At 54.6% G+C, this 20,033-nt stretch overlaps 1 protein-coding gene and 1 long non-coding RNA gene across 3 annotated transcripts in view; both read left to right on the forward strand.

Moving 5' to 3' along the window:
- LOC308484584 overlaps window positions 1-20,033 on the forward strand; it is a 116,061-nt gene that overhangs the window by 95,096 nt on the left and 932 nt on the right. The window lies entirely within an intron of this gene.
- CCDC9 (coiled-coil domain containing 9) lies at window positions 1,289-19,320 on the forward strand. 2 transcript variants are annotated; one of them, XM_081018869.1, is made up of 14 exons: window positions 1,289-1,469; window positions 1,671-1,775; window positions 3,145-3,303; window positions 3,408-3,665; window positions 3,744-3,827; window positions 3,942-4,121; window positions 5,301-5,500; window positions 5,945-5,991; window positions 10,169-10,310; window positions 10,441-10,543; window positions 12,335-12,701; window positions 13,552-13,725; window positions 13,827-13,891; window positions 18,731-19,320. In XM_081018869.1, the coding sequence occupies exons 1-14, from the start codon at window positions 1,467-1,469 to the stop codon at window positions 18,749-18,751; spliced, it is 1,908 nt and encodes a 635-aa protein (XP_080874995.1). In that variant the 5' UTR covers window positions 1,289-1,466; the 3' UTR covers window positions 18,752-19,320. The 2 variants fall into 2 exon arrangements, with proteins under 2 accessions (XP_080874995.1, XP_080874996.1); XM_081018870.1 differs by having other exon boundaries at window positions 3,945-4,121.

Here is a 20,033-nt window from a genome sequence, read left to right on the forward strand (position 1 = left end):
AGAACGTGATTCATCCCCCAAATATAAGGATAAAGGGATCTTCCCCAGCGCTGTGTTTGAATCTGGATCACAACTTAGGTTGTCCTCAGTCTCACTTGGTGCTTTTGTTCCCCTTTCGAAAAGACATCCGGCCATATTTTGCAAATAAAGGAGAATATTTTGATGCTGGACTGTACAGCACTGCAATCTTTCAATGTTTCTTTGTCCTGGGATTCTTCTCTGAGAGCCACTGGCTCCTTTATTTGTCCCCATGCTCCCTCCCCAAACTTCGGATGAATTAAGTTATTCTCATGCTTATTATTGAGAGCATTTGTCCCCTGCTCCTTTTCAGCCGAAAAAGCTTCCAGGGCAGTTAAAAATGCAGCCAAAACAAGAAGGTCCCTGCATTGTGGGCTTACAATCTAAAGCGCAACCACACAAAGAAACAACAGCATACAAGGAAAAAGGGACTGGGAGGGAAGAGGAAAACCAGTGGTGGCCAAACTCGGCCCTCCAGCTTTTTGGGACTACAGTTCCCATTATCCCTGACCACTGGTCCTGTTAGCTGGGGATGATGGGAGTTGTAGTCCCAAAGCAGCTGGAGGGCCGAGTTTGGCCACCACTGGATTAAACCATCTAGGGCCTCTTAAATGTGACTGGGGAGGGGGCGGTTCATTGTTTCTTGTTACAGTATTATGTTATTATGTTGACAGCCACCCTGTGACCTTCGGATGACGGGCGGTATTTAAATGTAATAAATACACGAACAATTACAATGAATCAAAGCAAAAACTCTGGCAGAAATTGCGAAAGGGCTGTCCCCACAATGGCCAGTTTGCCCAGTTCTGGTGTGAAACTGGTGCAGTGGAGGAGCCCTGCTGCTCTCCTCCCCCCGCTGACTCCCTCGGACTCTCCATCCGCGGAGGTTTCGGATGCGCTCCATCTGAGGTGCCTGCCTTGCAGGGGGTTGGGATGGATGACCCTCGGGCTCCCACTCCGACTCTCCAAATCTAAGGTTGCGAGGCCACCGAGGCTGCCCCGGGCCATTGTTCTGCGCCCGATCCGCCCCGGTCCCCGGATCGCGGCTCCGAGGGAGAAGCTCCTCGCCAGGCGCCAGCGCCTGCCGCCCGCCAACCTCGCCGCGGGGCTCCCCTCTCCGCACCCCACCAGCCGCTCCGAGCCTGGGCGCAAGGGACGCGGAGGATCGCGCGCAGGAAGATGCGCAGCGCAGCCTCCGCGCCCTTCTGCGCAGCCGCCTGTCCCGGGAATGGGGGTGGGGCGGGAGCCACGTGACCAGCCCCTCCCCCCGCCCGTGGGAAGGAAGCGGAAGAGGGACCCACGTGGGGGCGGGGAGGGCGGAGCGGCCGAGTTTCCGCGTCGCCCGGTGGGGGAGGGCGGCGAGGGAGGCAGCTCCCGGACGCCTGGGTTCCCCGGACGCCTGGGTCCCTTCTCCGGACGCGGCGTCTCCGGACGCCCCTTCGGGCGCGATGGTAAGGGGAGGAAGGGCGGCGGAGGGGGGGGGAGAGGCGCCTTCGCCGCCGAGGCTCCTGCGGGCCGGACCGGCGCCTGTCCCGGGCCGGGGGCGCCTCCGCGTCGCCTGGTCCTGCCCGACGGGGCGCCCGCTCCGGGTCTGGGGGCGCAGCAGCAGCAGGAGGCGCCCCCTGACCTCTCTTTCTCTCCCCCCCCCCCAGTCCGCTTCCTTGGACCTGAAGTCGAAGGAGGAGAAAGACGCCGAGCTGGACAAGCGGATCGAGGCCCTGCGGCGCAAGAACCAGGCGCTCATCAAGCGCTACCAGGTGAGACGCGGCCGCGGGATCCGGATTAAGGGGCCGCGCGGGGCGGACGGGGGAGTCCCTCGGGCGGCTAATCCGGGGGGAGGAAGAGGCGTCGTCCGGCTAAGCGGCTTAGCGAGGCCGGGCGCCTTTGCTTCGCGTGACCTTGCCGGGGCAGCCAGGCAAGGCAGAGCTGGAAGGGGCACCCAGGGGTCCTCTAGCCGAACCCCCTGCCATGGCACAGCTGCTGCTGTTGTTTAGTTGTGTCCGCCTCTTTGTGACCCCCTGGACCAGAGCACGCCAGGCCCTCCTGTCTTCCACTGCCTCCCTCATGCTGGCAGCTTTGAGAACACTGTCCCACCATCTCGTCCTCTGTCGTCCCCTTCTCCTTGTGCTCTCCATCGTTCCCAACATCAGGGTCTTTTCCGGGGAGTCTTCTCTTCTCATGAGGTGGCCAAAGTCTTGGAGCCTCAGCTTCAGGATCTGTCCTTCCAGTGAGCACTCAGGGCTGATTTCCTTCAGAATGGAGAGGTTTGGTCTTCTTGCAGTCCATGGGACTCTGAAGAGTCTCCTCCAGCACCAGAATTCAAAAGCATCCATTCTTTGGCGATCAGCCTTCTTGATGGTCCAGCTCTCACTTCCATACATCACTACAGTGGTACCTCGGGTTACAGACGCTTCAGGTTACAGACTCCACTAACCCAGAAATATTACCTCGGGTTAAGAACTTTGCTTCAGGATGAGAACAGAAAACGCGTGGCGGCGGCAGGAGGCCCCATTAGCTAAAGTGGTGTTTCAGATTAAGAACAATTTCGGGTTAAGAATGGACCTCCGGAACGAATTATAACCCGAGGTGCCACTGTACTCGGAAAACCATGGCTTGAACTATACGGACCTTTGTTGGCAAGGTGATGTCTCTGCTTTTTAAGATGCTGTCTAGGTTTGTCATTGCTTTTCTCCCAAGAAGCAGGCGTCTTTTAATTTCGTGGCTGCTGTCCCCATCTGCAGTGATCATGGAGCCCAAGAAAATAATATCTCTCACATTGCACAGCAGTCACACCTCAAGAATCCCTGGGGACGGGGGCCAGGGCCCCTCTGCTCCAAGGCTTCCGGAGAAGGGGCGTCCACCACCTTCCAAGATCATGGAGGGATCCAGGGGTCATCTAGCCCAACCCCCTGCAGTGCAGGGAACACAGTTCAAGACCCCCTGGCAGGAAGGAGAGGCGACTGCCTTCCAAGGCAGCCCCTTCCCCATAGACTCTCCTTCTCTGCCGTTGGAATTAATTGCTCCAAAGGTGCATCTGGGGGGGGGGTCCCCTGAGAGGCCTGTGATTTCTTGGGGGTGGGCTGCCTGCCTCCCCACCTGACGCACTTTTCTCTCCTCCCCCCCCAGGAGATAGAAGAAGACCGCAAGAAGGCTGAACAGGAGGGCATTGCCGTGACGGGGGTCCATCATCGCCACCCCCGCTCTGCGGAGGGGGAGGGCCCGGAACGCCGGCGGGGGGAGCTGGACGCCCCCACCCTGACGGTGCAGGTCTTGCTGTCCCCAGAGGTGGGTGCTGTGCGGGGGAGAGGCAGAAGGGTGGGGGGCGTGGCGGGGGAAGGGGGCAACTGGGGCTCCTCCCTCACCCTTTTCCCACTTCCGTCTCCCCGCAGGAGAAGCGCCTGGTCAGCAGCGACAGGAAGCCCTTCCGCCCGGGCCCAGCCGCCCCCCGGGGCTCCGTCCGAGGCGCCCCCTACCCAGGCCCCCGCTCCCCCCGAGCTGAGGGACCCCCGGAGCAGCCTCGATGGGAAGGGGCCGGCCCGGAGGGCCCAGGGGCCAGCAGGCGGGGAGGCGGGCGAGGGGCCCGCGGACAGAGGGCGAGGGGCCGAGGGGGCCCCGCTGGCGACGCCGGGCCTGACCGGAGGTCCAAGGTGAGGGGTCTCGGGCCTAGGGAGGGGGTGGGATGTGGGGAGACCGGACTCCCTCTCTGAGCCCCTCTTTCTGGGCAGGAGTGGGAAGAGCGTCGCCGGCAAAACATTGAGAAGATGAACGAGGAGATGGAGAAGATTGCGGAGTATGAGCGCAGCCAGCGGGTGAGTCGGGGGTGGGGTGGGGAGGGGGCTTGTGCTGCCGAGAGGGGGTGTCTGTATAGGGCAAGAGTCTCTGGCCTGGCCTGGACCGGGGGTCTCCCCCCTCTCTCCTCCCAGCAGGACGGGGCCCAGGAGAAGAATCCCATCCGGAACTTCCTGGACGACCCACGGCGTAGCGGCGCCTTTGCTGAGACCGACCGGCGGGAGGGCAGCCGGCGCCACGTCCGCAACTGGGGGGGCGCCGACTTCGAGAAGGTCAAGACGGGCATGGAGCAGGGCAAGCAGTGGTCGCCCCCGGTACGTGGCCGAATTCTGCCCTTGATCCAGGCTAGATTCCGGTGGAGTTGGCAGAGTAACAACTTAAACATGTTGCAGGATTCCCCCAAAATATACCAGAGGCCATTGCGTTTCATCCAGCAGAGCTTTGCAGAATGGGCACAAATCCTGTACATTCAGGATTGGCCCTGTTCAATTGCAACAGACTTACTGTATTTTTTGCTCTATAACACGCACCTGAGCATAACACGGACGTAGTTTTTAGAGGAGGAAAATCCGTAGGCATGCCACCCGTAGGCATTCCCTCCATAACACGCACAGACATTTCCCCTTACTTTCTAGGAGGAAAAAAGTGAGTGTTATGGTGCAAAAAATACGGTAACTTAAACTTACCATAACTTATACGTAGTAAGTCTTAACGCTAACTATACTATGTACAGTTGTAACTTGGTTCTCAAATGCTTTGGTACTTGTATGCTTTGGCTCCTGAATGCCGAACACCTTTATGTACCATACTTTTCTGAGTATAAGACTTAGGTTATTTTTATTGTAAAAATAAATTCAAAATTGTGGGTCATCTTATACACAGATACAATCTCCCACCATTTTCTTAATTTGGAGTCCCCCAAAATAGGGGGCGTCTTATACATGGAGGTGTGTTATACACAGAAAAATACGGTAAGTGTTCCGGTTTTTGAACGTTTTTCGGAGGTTGAATGTCCGGCGCGGCTTCTGCATGAGTGCAGGAAGCTCCTGCAGCCAATCAGAAGCCGTGCCTTGGTTTTCAAATGGTTTTGGGAGTCGAACGGACTCCTGGAACGGATTAATTTTGAGAACCGAGGTTCCACTATACGGAACATCATCCCAGAAGGGAAGGAACTGCCAGCAGGTGGAGAGGAAGTGTTTCAGCCCCAGGGATGTGGGTGTGTCGTGTGGCCCCCTGGCCCTCTGTGGGGCCCCTCCCTTCATTGGCCTCGGTACCCCAGACCCCCCCTTTGCAGCTCTCCTGGTTTTGGGGGCCGCATCCTTGCAGCAAGGGGTTCCCTCCACCTGTCTGCTCCTCTTTGCCCTTGGCACCTGACCTCCCTCCCTCCATCTAGAATCATAGATCTTTAGAGGGGGCCCCCCAGGGGTCATCCAGCCCACCCCCGGGCAGCGCAGGGGTCCGACCTCTGCTTGAGAACTGGCTCTCCCTGGCAGGGTCGCGGTGGCGCCCGGCGCCGGGGGGTTCCGGTTGCGTCCCCCTTGGACATGACGCTCTCCATGACGGGCCGGGAGCGCGCAGAGTACGTCCGGTGGAAGCAGGAGCGGGAGCAGATTGACCAGGAGCGCCTAGCCAGGCACCGCCAGCCCACGGGGGAGTGGCGCCGCGAGTGGGACGCCCAGAAGATGGAGGCTGCGTAAGTCAGGGGGGTGCGGGAGCCTTGGGGCTTTCCGGGGGGGGGAATCCTGGTCTGGCGGGGGGGCAGATCGGACTCATGCTTTCAGTGGGGGGACGGGACTGGGGGACCCTGGGCCCCACTCACTTGCAGAATAGGGAATGCAGGGGGAGGGGGGCTTTATTTACCTGTTTCATAAAATTATATTTCAGAAACAAAACTTCAAAGCAGTTTACAAAGCAATAAAATCATGAAACATTGCAGAAGGCAAAGGGGATTCCTGGGCATCTCCACTTGGAAGTGGGGGGGCGGGCTGGGCAGAAGCCCCTTTTTGGAGGGGTTTTGTGCCTTCCAAGGGCTCTGAGCAGCCTCCTAGAATCACAAAATTGTAGAATTGGGACCCCAAGGGTCATCCATTCCAACCCCTGGCTGATCTTCCTCACTGTCCTCCTTTCTCTTTCCCAGGTTTAAAGAGGGTGCCAAGCCCAGCGGTCCAAGCGGCAGCAGGCATGGTAAGGAGGAATTTTGAAGGGGCTTTGGGGAGACCCTCTGGGTAGGCTCCTGGGCACAGACCCCTGCGACGAGCTCAGGCGCCTCAGTCACCGCTCACGCCGACCTGCCCACGCTCACTTCAATATCTAATAATACGCTAGTTCACTTCAAGTCGTTTTCAGAGGTTTTCGCTTTCTAGTTTGGTTCCTTTCTCAGGCGGCACGTTCCTTCAGTATGTTTAGTCGTTTAGTCGTGTGCGCCTCTTCGTGACCCCCTGGACCAGAGCACGCCAGGCACTCCTGTCTTCCACTGCCTCCCGCAGTTTAGTCAGACTCATGCTGGTCGCTTCAAGAACACTGTCCCACCATCTCGTCCTCTGTCGTCCCCTTCTCCTTGTGCCCTCCATCTTTCCCAACATCAGGGTCTATTCCAGGGAGTCTTCTCATGAGGAGGCCAAAGTCTTGGAGCCTCAGCTTCAGGATCTGTCCTTCCAGTGAGCACTCAGGGCTGATTTCCTTCAGAATGGAGAGGTTGGATCTTCTTGCAGGCCATGGGACTCTCAAGAGTCTCCTCCAGCACCAGAATTCAAAAGCATCAATTCTTCGGCGATCAGCCTTCTTTATGGTCCAGCTCTCACTTCCATACATCACTACGGGGAAAACCTTCCTTCAGTTACCCCCCCCACCCGTTTAACAAATCCCACTCCTGAGGTGCTTTCAGTAATAGTCTGTGGCAGTGGTGGTGAACCCACGGCACGTGCGCCAGAGTGGGCACCCAGACCCCTCTCGCTTGGCATGGTGCTCGCCCTCCCCCCAGCAGTTCCATTCTTGGGGGTTGCGCTCCGGGGCCACGCGAGGTGAGTGCCTGGGGAGGGGGCTCGAGGGGGCGGGGCGCCTGCTGCTGGGCGAGGGGAGGGCGGCGGGACCCACAAAGCGCCTCTGAGCATGGGCAGAGCGCCTCCCCCGGCCCCGGGGTCCCAGCCAGGGCGGTGGTTGTTCCGCAGGAGCTGTCCCGCAAGCAAAGGGCTGGCGCGCCCCTGGGGCGCGGGGCAAGAGGGGCGCGGCTCAGCCCGTGTCTCCCAGCCGCAGGTGCCCGCGGAAGAGGGGGCGGACCCTCCGCTCCTCTCCCCACCTGAGCCGCTCCCCCCACGCCACTGCAGGTGGGAGCATGCGACGGATGCAACAGTGTTGGGGGAGTTGCGCACCCGCCAAGCAGCTCATTTCCTGTGGCGCCGCTCCCCCCCCCCCGTGATTAGTTGTGCCTCAAGCAGGAAACAGCGTATGTTTTGCTCCATAAGACACACTTTTTTCTTCCTAAAAACTAAGGGGAAATGTCTGTGTGTCTTATGGAGCGAATGTGTGGTCCCTGGAGCCAAATTGCCCAGGGGCGAAAAGCTGATCATGTTCTTTTTCTTGAAAGAGGGAAGGGGGTGTTGAAACAAAGCTGCTGTTCAGCAAGTGATCAGGAGGAGAAATAAAGGAGTCTGCCTGGGAGGGGGCAGGTAAAGACAGCAAACTTGCAAGGAGAGGAGACAGGAAGACTAAAGCAATGAGGAGAGAAATTTGAAGAAAAGGAGGAGCAAAAAGCTGCTCCAACTGAGGAAAAGACACTAAGGCAAACAAGAGGGAAAGGAAGCAGCTGATCGGTGGGATCGGGAGAGAGATAAGGGACGCTAGCTAGAAAGGAGGCTGCCTGGAGGGGGGAGGTAAAATCCCATGGATCCTCAGGATTTTTGCATTGGGTCACCCCAAATTCACCATCAGATCACACAGCATGTCCACGGCTACAGCCTGCACCAAAAAACCCCACTCACCCACTGTTTTGGGGGCCGCAATGGTGCAAAAATGTGGTTACAAAGCACAGATCCACATGGATCCTCAGGATTTTTGCATTGGGCTACCCCAAACTCACATGTCTGTGGCCACAGCATGAACCACAAAAATCATACATCCACTGTTTCGTTCAGAATTTTTTTTTTTCTTGTTTTCCTCCTCTAAAAACTAGGTGCGTCTTATGGAGCGAAAAATACGTTATACAGTGGCAATAGGAACTCAGTAGGAAAAATGTACCTAAATTAAGCCTGATTTATAGTGGCTGGCCCCTTCGCAGAGCTCCTCCCTGGGACCCCTTTTCCCCTCTGCCTCCTCAAGGACCCGCTGGACAGTCTGCGCTGCTTCAGGACAGGTGTCTCCTTCCCCTTCCTTTTCTTGCCTTCCTTTTAGCTCATGGGAGGTCTGGCTGGTCTTTCTTCACCCAGTCATGTCAAGGAGCAGCATGGGGGCTAAAAGGAGGAATAAATGGAGGACAATATCCCACTCCCCCCAGAAAAGCTCTTCTTTCTCTTTCTGTGGAGGGTCTAGGCCCCTCTTGAAGGACCTTTACCTTGCTCCAATCAGGTTGTATATTTCCACCCCTTGGGATGGGACCCAAAAATTTGACTTGCCTCATTTTGAAAACTGGCATTTGGAAGCTTGGACCGTTAGGCTGTCTCTTTTTGTACCACCTTGGAGTGTATGAGGGAAACTTCCTCTCCCGTGTCCCTTAATCCTTTTAAGACCTCTTTATTTATGGCAGAGGTCAGCAACCTTAGGCCCATGAGGGTCGCTTAGCCGGCCCATGAACTGTCCCCAAACCAAGCTGCCTGCTTGGCAAGTCCCTGTGCGCTGCGCTAAACTGGTGCAGCAGGGCACGGGGACTCCCTTCCGCGGCTCCGGAAATCACTTCTGCACAAGCCCAGATGCCGGAAATCGCGTCTGCTCATGTTTGCTGTGCCGGAAACCGCTTCTGTGCACAATTTACAGCGTCTGGGCATGCGCAGAAGTGATTTCTGGTGCTGCCCTGGTCTGGCCCATTGAGAATCTCCGCAGGAGTGATCTGGCCTGTGCTCAGTAAGCCTTGCCGACCCCTGATTTATGGTAAATCACACTTGTCAGGGCTGCCTCAAGTCTCAGCTCACAAAAGACCAACGCCTTTCTTTTCTTATATACAAAAGTGTTTATTGCAGTTCATTGTTTGCTTCACATCCGAGGCGCGCAGCCCTACGTCTGCTAGGCTTAGACCGCTGAAGTCCCTTCTGAATCCGTCCCTCCCCTGCACCAGTTTAAGAGGCTTGCGCTGCTCCACCTCTTTCTCTCTTTCCTTTTCCGCAGGGTCTTTCTGCCCGCTGGGGTTTCGCCCCTCCTGGATTCCTCCGACGCGGAATCAGACTGCTCTTGCCCCCTCCTGCGGGCTTTGGGACCTGGCCCCTCCTCCGGGCTCCCTGTACTTCCGCGCGCCTCTACATTTGAACTTGGCGCGCGCCCCCAACCTCTAACTTTCCTTTTGACAGCTACGCTACTCCCTTCACTACTCCCCTCCCCTTCCGGGAGGGTGGCTTGCTCCGACCTCCCTCCTTTCTCTACTGCCGGAGCCGCCTCCCCTGATACACTGGAACCTCCACCCCCTTCGCTGCACTCTGGCGGGGAGGCTGGTCCTGACGCCCAGCTGCCACTTTGGGATCCCCCGCTGGCCCCCTGCTCCTGACACGTCCCCCCTGGGGCTCCCCTGGCCTTGACCACCGGCGCCCCCTTCTGGGAATCCTCTGATGCCCTGGAAAGACTCATGGAATCTCTAGAGTCATTGTCATCCTCTTCCTCGCTGTCCTGGGATTCATCCCCATCGCTCTCCATCTCCTGCCTACCCTGTGCCTCTGTCCCTGAACCCCTGACAACACTTTATATATATCCTGCCAACCTAGCAGTTCAAAAGCATGTCAAAAGTGCAAGTAGATAAATAGGTACCGCTCTGGCGGGAAGGGAAACGGCGTTTCCGTGCGCTGCTCTGGTTCGCCAGAAGCGGCTTAGTCCTGCTGGCCACATGACCTGGAAGCTGTACGCCGGCTCCCTCGGCCAGTAAAGCGAGATGAGCACCGCAACCCCAGAGTCGTCCGTGACTGGACCTAATGGTCAGGGCTCCCTTTACCTTTACACTTTATATTTCAGCCTGACTCTTCACCCACCTCCACTCAACTGACTCTCTCCCTCCAAAGCCTCTCCTTTTAAGCCCACCCTCCTGGAACCACAGCCAATCAGAGGCTGCCATTCTTTAACCATTTGCTGGCAGGAGAAAAAAGTAACCAGCTTTTCAGAGGCAGCCCTCTTTGGCTGCTCTCTGCCCTCCTGCCCGCCTGATTCCTTCCTTCCTTCCTCTTCCCCACAGATGAGCCCAGGCGGCCCCCCAAGCCCCCCACTTTTGGGCAGTTCCTGGCTGAGCCGCAGCCGGAGCGACGCAGGAAGGGCCGCGGCCGCGGAGGAGGAGGCAGGCGAGGAGGAGGGGGAGCGGGACCCCCCAAGCCCTACAGGTGAGCCTGGCCTCTGTGGAGATCAGTGGGGCAGACCCCCAACCCCCTGATTCTCCCCCTGGGGGTGGGGGTGGCACTTCCCTCCTGGTTCAGCTATCGGGGTCTTAATTCCGGGTCTCTCTCCTGCCAGCATGCATGACGATCGCTGGGAGGAGCAGGAGGAGCAGCCAGCGGCGCCGGCAGCGGATCGAGCCCCAGAGGAGGAGGAGGCAGGCAGGGCTGCCGCCCAGCAGGTCAGACGGGAGGGGAGGGATTTTTTTGGGGTGGGGTCTTGGTCTTCCGCCGGCTTCCCCTAAAGAGTGGGTCTCAAACTCTTTTCTCTGGGCCCCCCTTTCAGAATAAGAATCCGAAGGAATCTTAAGAGTTTGGAGGGGCACCCAGGGTGTCATCTAGTCCAGCCCCCCCCCCCCAGGCAAGAATCACAGCTGAAGAACCATAGAATTTTAGTTTTGGGGTTCCAAGTGCCATCTAGTCTGTGTCAGGAGCTCAGCCTACACTCGAGTAGGACCCTGGCAGAGACACATGCCCGACTGGCATTTTCTCTCCCTCCTGGTTGATCGTTCAGGAGCTTCACAAGCTTTCTTCATCACAGCGACCGATGCCAATCGACACCGGCACACTTAGGGATCTGCAGAGTTTGCGCAGCATGCATGACAGACTCTCAGCATTTTGGCTAATCGACTTTATTTACATATAAACACCCACGGAGCACTGCAACACGGCTCCCTCTCTCTCTAGCATCAGACAACAAAGAGAGAGGACAAAGGACAATAGTCCCACTTCACGGAACACAGGAACACAAACATCCTGTCTCCGTCACTTCCTACTCTGTGGAGTCAAAACATACACCGTCATGTGATCGACAACAATCCCATGACTGCAATCATGGAGCAGGAATACTAACAGTCTGACCCCCCGCAATACACGTGCAGTGCTCATATCCACAAGGTTGGCGCTGAACGTTCCACGATTGTGCCACACCAACCTTTTAATCAGAAATACATCAGGAAAGACAACTAGAATTGTCCTCAAATTAATAATAATAATAATAATAATAATAATAATATCACATGATGCATTTTGAAAAAATGGCTATCCATGTCTTGCAAATACAAAAAATTGTTTTTATAGTATATAGTCATACCTTGGTTTCCAAACAGCTTAGTTCCCGAACGTTTTGGCTCCTGAGCGCCGCAAAAACCCAGAAGTGACTCTTCCGGTTTGCAAACTCTTTTTGGAAGCCGAACATGTGACTGGCCTTCTGATTGGCTGCAGGAGCTTCATGCAGTCAATCAGAAGCCGCGCTTTGGTTTCTGAGCGTTTTGGAAGTCAAATGGACTTCCGGAACGGATTCTGTTTGACTTCCGAGGTAGGTCTGTAGACTACACTGCACTGAAATGCCTAAATGTTTCTTTGCTTGCCCTCGACTCTTCCTGCCGCGTACTTGGAGAACTACTGTTCTAAAGCGAGAACAACATCTCTCGGTCGTAGTCACAGCCGCTAAGCAGCACAGGACCAGGGAATGACAGGGCTGTAGGGTCTGGGAGGGACCCCAAGGTGCCATCTAGTCCATCCCCTGCAAGGCAGGAATCTCAGCTGAAGCATCCGTGGCTGATGGCCATCCAACCTCCACTTAAAAGCCTCCAAGGAAGGAAAGAGTCCAATAGTAATATAATAATAATAATAATAATAATAATAATAATAATAATAATAATAAACTATTTGTACCTGCCCATCTGGCTGGGTTTCCCCTCCACCGCCATCAGCTGTTATCCTCAGAAAGTTCTTTCTAACGTTGAGTCAGAATCTGCCATGAATGTTTTAGTGAAGCTTCCTGCATTGTAGGGGGTTGGAATAGATGACCTCTGGGGGTCCCGTTCCAGCTCTACAAATCCGTGCTTTACAAATTTGAAGCCATGGGTTTGGGTCCTGCCTTCTGTGCCCTTTTTCACCTCTCTTGTATGGTTCTTTGAAGCGTCCGGCCTTCACCCGCTGACCCCCGCTTTGTCCTTCTTCTTCCGCAGGCGGGGGCCCCTTCCTCCCCCAGCCCCGGGGAGAAGGAGGAAGAGGAGGAGGAGGAAGACCAGTGGGAGGACGTCAGCGAGGGAGAGGAGGAGGAAGCCGAAGGCAGCGGCAGCCAGCCGGAGGAGGAGGAAGGGCCTGGCTTGGCCCCCCGGCCCCCGGGGCGAAACGGGCAGCTCTCTCTGACCATGCCTGCCCCCCAGGCAGAGACCCCCAGCGCAGAGGGGAAGCCGCTCACCCCCTTCTCGCCGGCCGAGGGCTACTGCCCCGTCTCCGACTGGGGAGAGGAGATGGAGCTCAGCTCGCCCCGGGCAAACCCCCCCCAGAACCCCCTGGCCGCCCCTGGGGAGGGGCCGCCCCCCACGGCAGGTGAGGAGCCAAGCGGGGTGGCGTGGGGGTCCGGCTCAGGGGTCCTGGGTCCCGCGGGTTGCTGTTACCATGGGTCAGAACCAGGGTGGATTTGATTTCAACCATTTAAATCACAATTTGAATCACTAGTCAGTAAGACTCAATTTAAATCAATTTTTTTATAGAAAGACTCATTCTTGCTGGTATGATTTTAACATTTACAACCAGAGGAAGGTTTCATTTTTGGAATAATAAATTCTCAGAGTCGTTTTTACAGTTATATCAAAAATGACTGATTTGGTTCTACTATTAGAAATACCTTGATAGATAATTATGAAATTGTTGTGAGGTTTCATAAGTTAACTGTTTATATCTGGACAACTTTTCTGCGGTACTTGATTGGAAGGAGAAAGATAATCATTTCCTTAATGACAATTTAAACAATTTATTTAACTAAAGCAAGACCATTATAGCATATGTATCCATGTTTGTTAACTGATGTGGTTTAACAAAACAAACAAAACCTTTGGCCGAGTTTTAGCACACATGAAAAACTTAAAACAAATCCTTATATCCTATTGAATAGCCTTTGGACTTAAATGGAACTTAAATAGAAAACTATCTTTAGAAAGATTTTTTTCCTCCAGAAGCATTTTATTTTAAAAATCCAATTTAAATTTTAAAAAATCAAAATTAAATTTAAAAAATAAGATTTTTTTGTTTTTGTTTTTAAATCATTGATTTTTATCCACTCTGGTCAGAACTCAGTTTGGGTCCTCCCAGCGCATAAAGTAACTGAGGGGGGTGGGAAATCCACTCTCCCCCCCCCTCCACCTTGTGCAGCTATATCATCTTCCTTCTCTTTCTGCAGGGACGAAGCCCCCAGACCCTCCAGCTGAGCAGGGCTCCCCTCAAGCGGAAGGGGCGGCCCCTCCTGGCCCCATAGCGGCCCCCCCAGCTGTGGCAAAAGAGGAAAAAGAAGAGGAGGACCCGGAAGTTGTGGCCCCCGGAGGAGGGGAGGCTGCCCAGGAGCCTGGAGAGCCAGGTGCTGTGAGGGGCAAGGGAGGACCCCCCCCAGGCCCCCCTCTCTGCCAGACCCGGCTCTCCCTCGGGGACTGAAGCCCTCTTTCTTCTCCCCCCCCCCAGGCGCTACCACGGAGCAGGACCCGGCGGCTGCGTCCGGCGCGGTGGAGATCACCAGTTTCCAGCGGGTGCGTTTCTGTAAGCTGCCCCCCAGCGGGCTCTAGCGGGCGCCCTCCCTGTGGGGCGGCCCTGGCACGGGGCGCAAGGACCTCTCTGTCTCCCTGCACTGGCTCTGCGGCGCCACCTCCTGGCTGCTCCTTCTTCTCGCCCCTTGCATGCGCCTGTCCTCCTCTCTGCATGGCCAGCCTGACCCCTCTGCCCCACTTCCTGGCAGCAGTGGCTTTCTGGGGTTTCAGGGTCTTGCAGCCCCACCCGGAGGGGTCAAACTATAGACTATCTGCCTGCGGGGAAGCAGCTCTGCCCTGAATGGTGGTGGGGTAATAATAATTTATACCTTGCACTTCCCGGTTCAGGAAACCGGGCTCAGGGCAGCTAACAACAAATTTAAAACACTTAATTTATGCTACAAAAAACCCAGCATAAAATATGGTAAAGGTAAAGGGACCCCTGACCATTAGGTCCAGTCGTGGCCAACTCTGGGATTACGGCGCTCCTCTCGCTTTATTGGCCGAGGGAGCCGGAGTACAGCTTCCGGGTCATGTGGCCAGCAGGACTAAGCCGCTTCTGGCGAACCAGAGCAGCGCACGGAAATGCCGTTTACCTTCCCGCCAGAGCGGTACCTATTCATCTACTTGCACTTTGACGTGCTTTTGAACTGCTAGGTGGGCAGGAGCAGGGACAGAGCTATGACAGCTCACCCCGTCGCGGGGATTCGAACCGCCGACCTTCTGATCGGCAAGTCCTAGGCTCTGTGGTTTAGATGACAGCGCCACCCACGTCCCCATAAAATGTGGTATAAAGCGTAAATAACAATAAAATCAAAAATCAGTTTCGGGGGGAAATCCATCCAATGAACACTAGATGATCCCCAGGGCTGGCTGGCTAAATTAGTCCCACTTGGGCCAGCGAGGAGAACCAGGGGAGAACCAGAGCGGGGGATCTTCACCAAAAGGGGAGGGGGAGGGAAAGAAGGGGCAGCCCCAGGGGGGGTTGTTTCAGTGGTCTGCATCACCCTCCTCTTTGGGCCGCCCTGGGCCAGGCCCCCCATGGGCAAAATTGAGCAGCTCGGGGAGGGGGGGCATTCCTGAATGGGCTTTTGTTGTGCATTATTTATTTTTTTCATTTCTATACTGCTTCATGTTTTTAAGAAAAATCTCAAAGCGGTTTGCAGCATATTGAAACGTCAATAAGAACAATCCAGAATCAAACATTTCCAAAGAAAGTCAAATATAGGGTATACAGTCAAAGCAACGTAACTAACAGAAAACTAAAATATTATCTTTAAAGATTTCAAAATAAAACATTGCAAAGGAGGTCAGTGACAGAATACATATTTGACGCAAACAAAGTTAACAAAAAAACCCTTAAACTTTTTTTTTTTTTTTTAATTGCTAAGTGAAGTCAAATATAAAATGCACATTTAAAATGGCATAATAAACAAGAGAATAAAATATTATAAGCATTTCCCCTTCAAACGAGGAGGATTTTGCTCCTGCTCCTTCTCCTCTGTGGCAACATTCAGCTGGCCTGGGAAATGGGCGCAGCTGCCTTTCTGCTGGGCCAGGAATGCAGGGATTGGGGCAAGACCCCCCCCCCCAATGTCCCAAGAGGAGAGTTTTCCCCTTCCCTCTAGAAGACATCTGAAGGCAGCCCTATTTAGGGAAGTTTTTAATGTTTGATGAATTATTGTATTTTAATATTTTGTTGGAAGCAGCCCAGAGTGGCTGGGGAAACCAGATGGGCAGGGTATAAATATTATTATATTTATTCCCCGCCCCCGAGCCCACAAGTGCGAAGAGGGTGGCCAGAGCTGGTGGGAGTGAGTTGGGGTCCAAAGCGAGGGGGGGCTGGAGTTCTGGGAAAGAAGGGCGGAACGGAACGGAAGGAGGCTGGAGAGTCTCTGTAGGAATTCCCCCAGCCCTTCCCTGGTGGAATCCTGGCCACTTCCCTCCATGGAAATATTGTGCAATTATTCAAAGCGGGGGGGGGGGGGGCGGAGAGTAGATTCTTCAGACACACAAATAGGGAACCACATTCAGGAATCACATTTATTTCTATTAACTTATTCCTTGCCTTTTTCTCCAAGGAGCTGGAGGTGGGTTCTCCCCCCCCCATTTAATCCCCCCCCCGACGACCCTGCGAAGTGGGTTGGGCCAGAGGCAGCGACTGGCCCAAAGTCACACCCCATGAGCTTCCTGGCTGGGGGGGGGCGCGGAATTTGAACTTTGGTTTCCCAGATCCTAGCCTGACACTTGGAAAAGGGGGGGGGGCTGGCCAGAAGCCTGTTTTTTGGGGGGGGCCTTGGTGTGTCCCAAGGGCTCTGAGCAGCTTCATAGAATCACAGAATTGTAGAGTTGGCAGGGATACCCAGGGGTCATCTAGCCCAACCCCCTGCCAAATCCAGGTCTCCGCCAACCTTTTAGTGTTGGCATGGAAGCATGGCGGCCTGGCATCATGGGAAGTGGGGGGAGGCGGCTACTGCCGGCCCCTGTGGCTCTTATGCTCTGCTCCCCACAGTCAGAAGGAGCAGTGCCAGGGTGGATAAAAATCAATGATTTCTTTTAAAAATAAATAAATAAATAGGATTTTAAAAAATTTAAATCGGATTTTTAAAATAAAATGCTTTGGGAGGGAAAATCTTTCTAAAGGTAGTTTTGTATTTAAGTTACATTATAGTCTAAAGATTCATCAGGAAATAAGGATTTGTTTTAAGTTTTTCATAGGTGCTAAAACTCAGTCTAAGTTGGTTGTTCTTTTTTTTAAAAAAAGTTTAACCACATCAGTTAACAAACATGGATACACATGCTATGATGTTATTGTTTCAGTTAAATAAATTGTTTAAATTTAAATTGTTATTAAGGCAATGATTATTTTTTCTCCTTCCAATCAAGTACAGCAGAAAAGTTGTCCAAATATCAACAGTTAACTTACGAAACCTCACCAGAATTTCATAATTATCTGTCAAGGTATTTCTAATAGTAGAACCAAATCAGTCATTTTTGATATAACTGTTAAAACCACTCTGAAAATTTATTATTCCAAAAGTGAAACCTGGTTGTAAATATTAAGATTATACCAGCAAGAATGAGTCTTTCTGTAAAAAAAATGATTTAAATTGGGTCTTACTGACTAGAGATTTAAATCGATTTGATTTAAATCAAATCCACCCTGAGCACTGCTTCCGAAGACCCATTGCTGGAAGCGGACGGAAGGGCGAGTGTTGCTCTCATGGTCGGATCCTGGCTGCAAGTTTCCCATTGGGGCATCTGATTGGCCACTAGGAGAACAGGAGGCTGGCCCAGATCCGGCAGCCGGGCTCTTCTGATGTGCTAATGGAGCCTCCAGCTCCAGGGGCAGTCTATCTCGATTTCTGGCTCTATGGGGAATTAGGCACTGCGAGGGCTGCCTGCTGGGCCAAGGGCCTGATCCTGCAGGCTGTTCTTCGGGGGGCAGGGGCTATGTACAGCTGCCGGTTGGGGAAAGTCCTTGTCTGTTTCTCTGCTTCCGTTTGCCGCATTAAACCTTTTCTCTTTCTCTCTGACGCTTCTCTTTGGGCTTCTCTTCTGTGCATGCAGCCCCCACTGCCTTGGGGTGCCCCCCCTGCCCAGGTTCTCTGTCTCAGGAATTGCCAGCTGGCTTGATTCATGGGCTGTGGCAGAGGGGAGACCCCCTCCAGTAGGAGTTTCTTTTGGGGGGGGAGAGAGCAAAGGGATGCTGCTGCATGTTTGGGAAGGGGCAGGCAGTTGCCTTGGGCCTGACGGGACGTCCCTCTCCTCGGTTGCAGTTCCTGCATTGGGGGGGTTGGGCTGGATGACCCCCCGGTGTCCCACCCAGCCCTGCAATTCTGTGTTTCTTCAGCTGTGCCGTTGAAAGGGGGATGCTGCCCTCTGCTGGGAAAGCAGGGCACTGCAAGACAAGCCCATTCATATCATCTTTATTAGCCTGCAGGAGGATAGTGCTAATGATAAATTATTATATATTATTTATACCCCACCCACTTGACTGGGTTTCCCCAGCCGCTCTGGGTGGCTCCCAACAGAATTAATGGTAGTACTTTTTTACCTGGGAAGAGGAAGTGGCCATTGTCTCTCCCTCCCACACCTTCCTTGTGCCTGATTTTCAAGAGTATTTGGCCTTGGCAAGAGCGGAGGGCAGGGCTTCCTCTTCAGAAAATTCCCCGCAAAGACCTTCCCCTCCCACAGGGGATGGAGAGCCTTCAATGGCTCTGGATCATTCTTCTGGAGTTTTTGCCCCCGGTTCGTAGAATTGTGGCCTTGGCAGACGCCCAGAGTCCATCTTGCCCAACCCCAGTCGCAGGGAAATAATCCCTGGCCGGTGGTTGTCCGAGCCCTGCTTAAAAACCTCCAAGGAAGGAGGGCCCACCGCCTTCCCAGGGAGCCCCTTCTCCTCTCGGATGCCCCTGACTCTCGGAATATTCCCTCCTTGCCCTTGGAAGCCACGGGTTCGAGTTCTCCCTTCTGGAGCAGCTCGCTCCATTTTCAATCTTTCAGATATTTGAAGAAGGCTCTCGGTACCGTGATTATTTCATTATTCACTTTTGACGTGGGCTTGCTTATTTTGGGCCCGCCCCAGATCAAAACAAAGCCCAAACTCCCAGTGAGACTAAAATGCGTGTTGAATTTCAAGGCAAGAGTTAAGAAACACCAAATGGGGGGCTGGTTTCTTTTTTTGAAAATGGGTCACTTCCTCTCCACTGGCCTGTCCCTTCTCTGCCTGGCTCACCTGCGCCCAGGTGTGTGTGTCTGCATGTTGGGGAGTGTCTTGGGTGGGACCTGTCCTCCCCCCCACACTTGTGACTGACTCTCTTTCCCTCCCGCCCCCCCCAGGAGCAGACGGAGGAGGCCTGAGGTCCAGGAGGACATTCCCTGTCGCTCTGTTCACCCCGGGTTGTGGGGCAAGTCCTGAGAGTTCGGAGCCAGAGCAGCTTCCTCCATGGAGGGGGTGGGTTCTGCAGCCCCCCCCCTGTAATCTGCCTGCTTGGACCACTCCTTTGCACAGCCTCCAATACGAGTGGGGGGACGCCAGCCCCCGCCCCATCCTGCCCCAATGCCTTTTGCTGCTGTTCACACAAGTCACCTGGCAGGTGGGGAAAGTGCCCCCCCAGCTGCATGTGAGGCTGTTGCTGACCCCTGCCAGATGAGGCACATTTTTCAAAGGGGGGGGGACTTTGCTTTGCGCCCCTTGCAGTCCCTGTCGTCATCGTCTCCCTTCTGTGCATCGCTCTTTTATGCCGTTTCCAGGATTGGGGGGCTCTGAGGGTGGGGAGAGCAAGGCCCCCAGTCTGGTAGGGGGGAGCGGTGGCAGCTCCTTGTGTTGGGAGGGGCTGCCCCCTCTGCTGGGGTGAGGGCTGTCTGTGGGGCTGCCCCATATCATGTGCAAATGAAAGGGTTTCCTGTCAATAAAGCCTTTCCCGCGACTTTCTGCCTTGTCCTCCCTTGCTAGAGTGAATGGGGGGGGGGGGATTCCCTCAGGAGGGAGGGATCTTCCTCTCCAGGGGGTGGGGGGGTGTCATGGGATGCCTTGGGCTGGATTCAGTGTGCCCTCTTTGTAAATAGCTGGGACTGGATCTCTTGGGCAGGAAAATTTAGGGTGAGAATCTCCCCAAGTATGGCTATGGGCTCGCTGGCCACTCTGCAAGGTCCAGCCCCCTATTTTCCCCTTGAGAGGGGCTGGGAGGTGCCTGGAGGAAGCCCACCCAGCTGTGGGTCTGGAGGCAACTTGTCCTTGCCCCCCCTTTAACTGCCTTGCAGTGGTAGAGTGGATCTTGCTGCAGGTTGGCGACCCCTCCGAGCCCCCCCTCTCCTGACCCACCAAGGGAGATAATAGCACAGTAGAAGGCTAATCAGCAGCAATTAATTCATAGAACCGTAGAGTCGGAAGGGACCCCAAGGGCCATCTAGTCCAACCCTCTCTTGCAGGAATCTCTGCTAAAGCATCCCAGACAGATTGGCCACCCAACCTCTGCTTAAAAACCTCCAAGGAAGGAGAGGCCACCGCTGTCCCATCAGTGATGTTGAGTCGGAATCTCCTTTCTTGTAACTTGAAGCCACGGGTTCGAGTCCTACCCTCTGGAGCAGGAGAAAACGAGCTTGCTCCCTCTTCCAGCCCTTGGGATATTTGAAGATGGCT

The sequence above is a fragment of the Podarcis pityusensis genome (genome assembly GCF_964106645.2).
Source record: "Podarcis pityusensis genome assembly, chromosome: 8".
NCBI classification, from domain to species: domain Eukaryota; kingdom Metazoa; phylum Chordata; class Lepidosauria; order Squamata; family Lacertidae; genus Podarcis; species Podarcis pityusensis.

Bases quoted from the DNA above. Each gene is read 5' to 3' on its own strand.
- CCDC9 (XM_081018869.1), top strand. The intron at 3,828-3,941 runs GTGAGTCGGGGG...CTCTCCTCCCAG, and splicing joins AGTATGAGCGCAGCCAGCGG to CAGGACGGGGCCCAGGAGAA. The intron at 12,702-13,551 runs GTGAGGAGCCAA...CTCTTTCTGCAG, and splicing joins GGGGCCGCCCCCCACGGCAG to GGACGAAGCCCCCAGACCCT.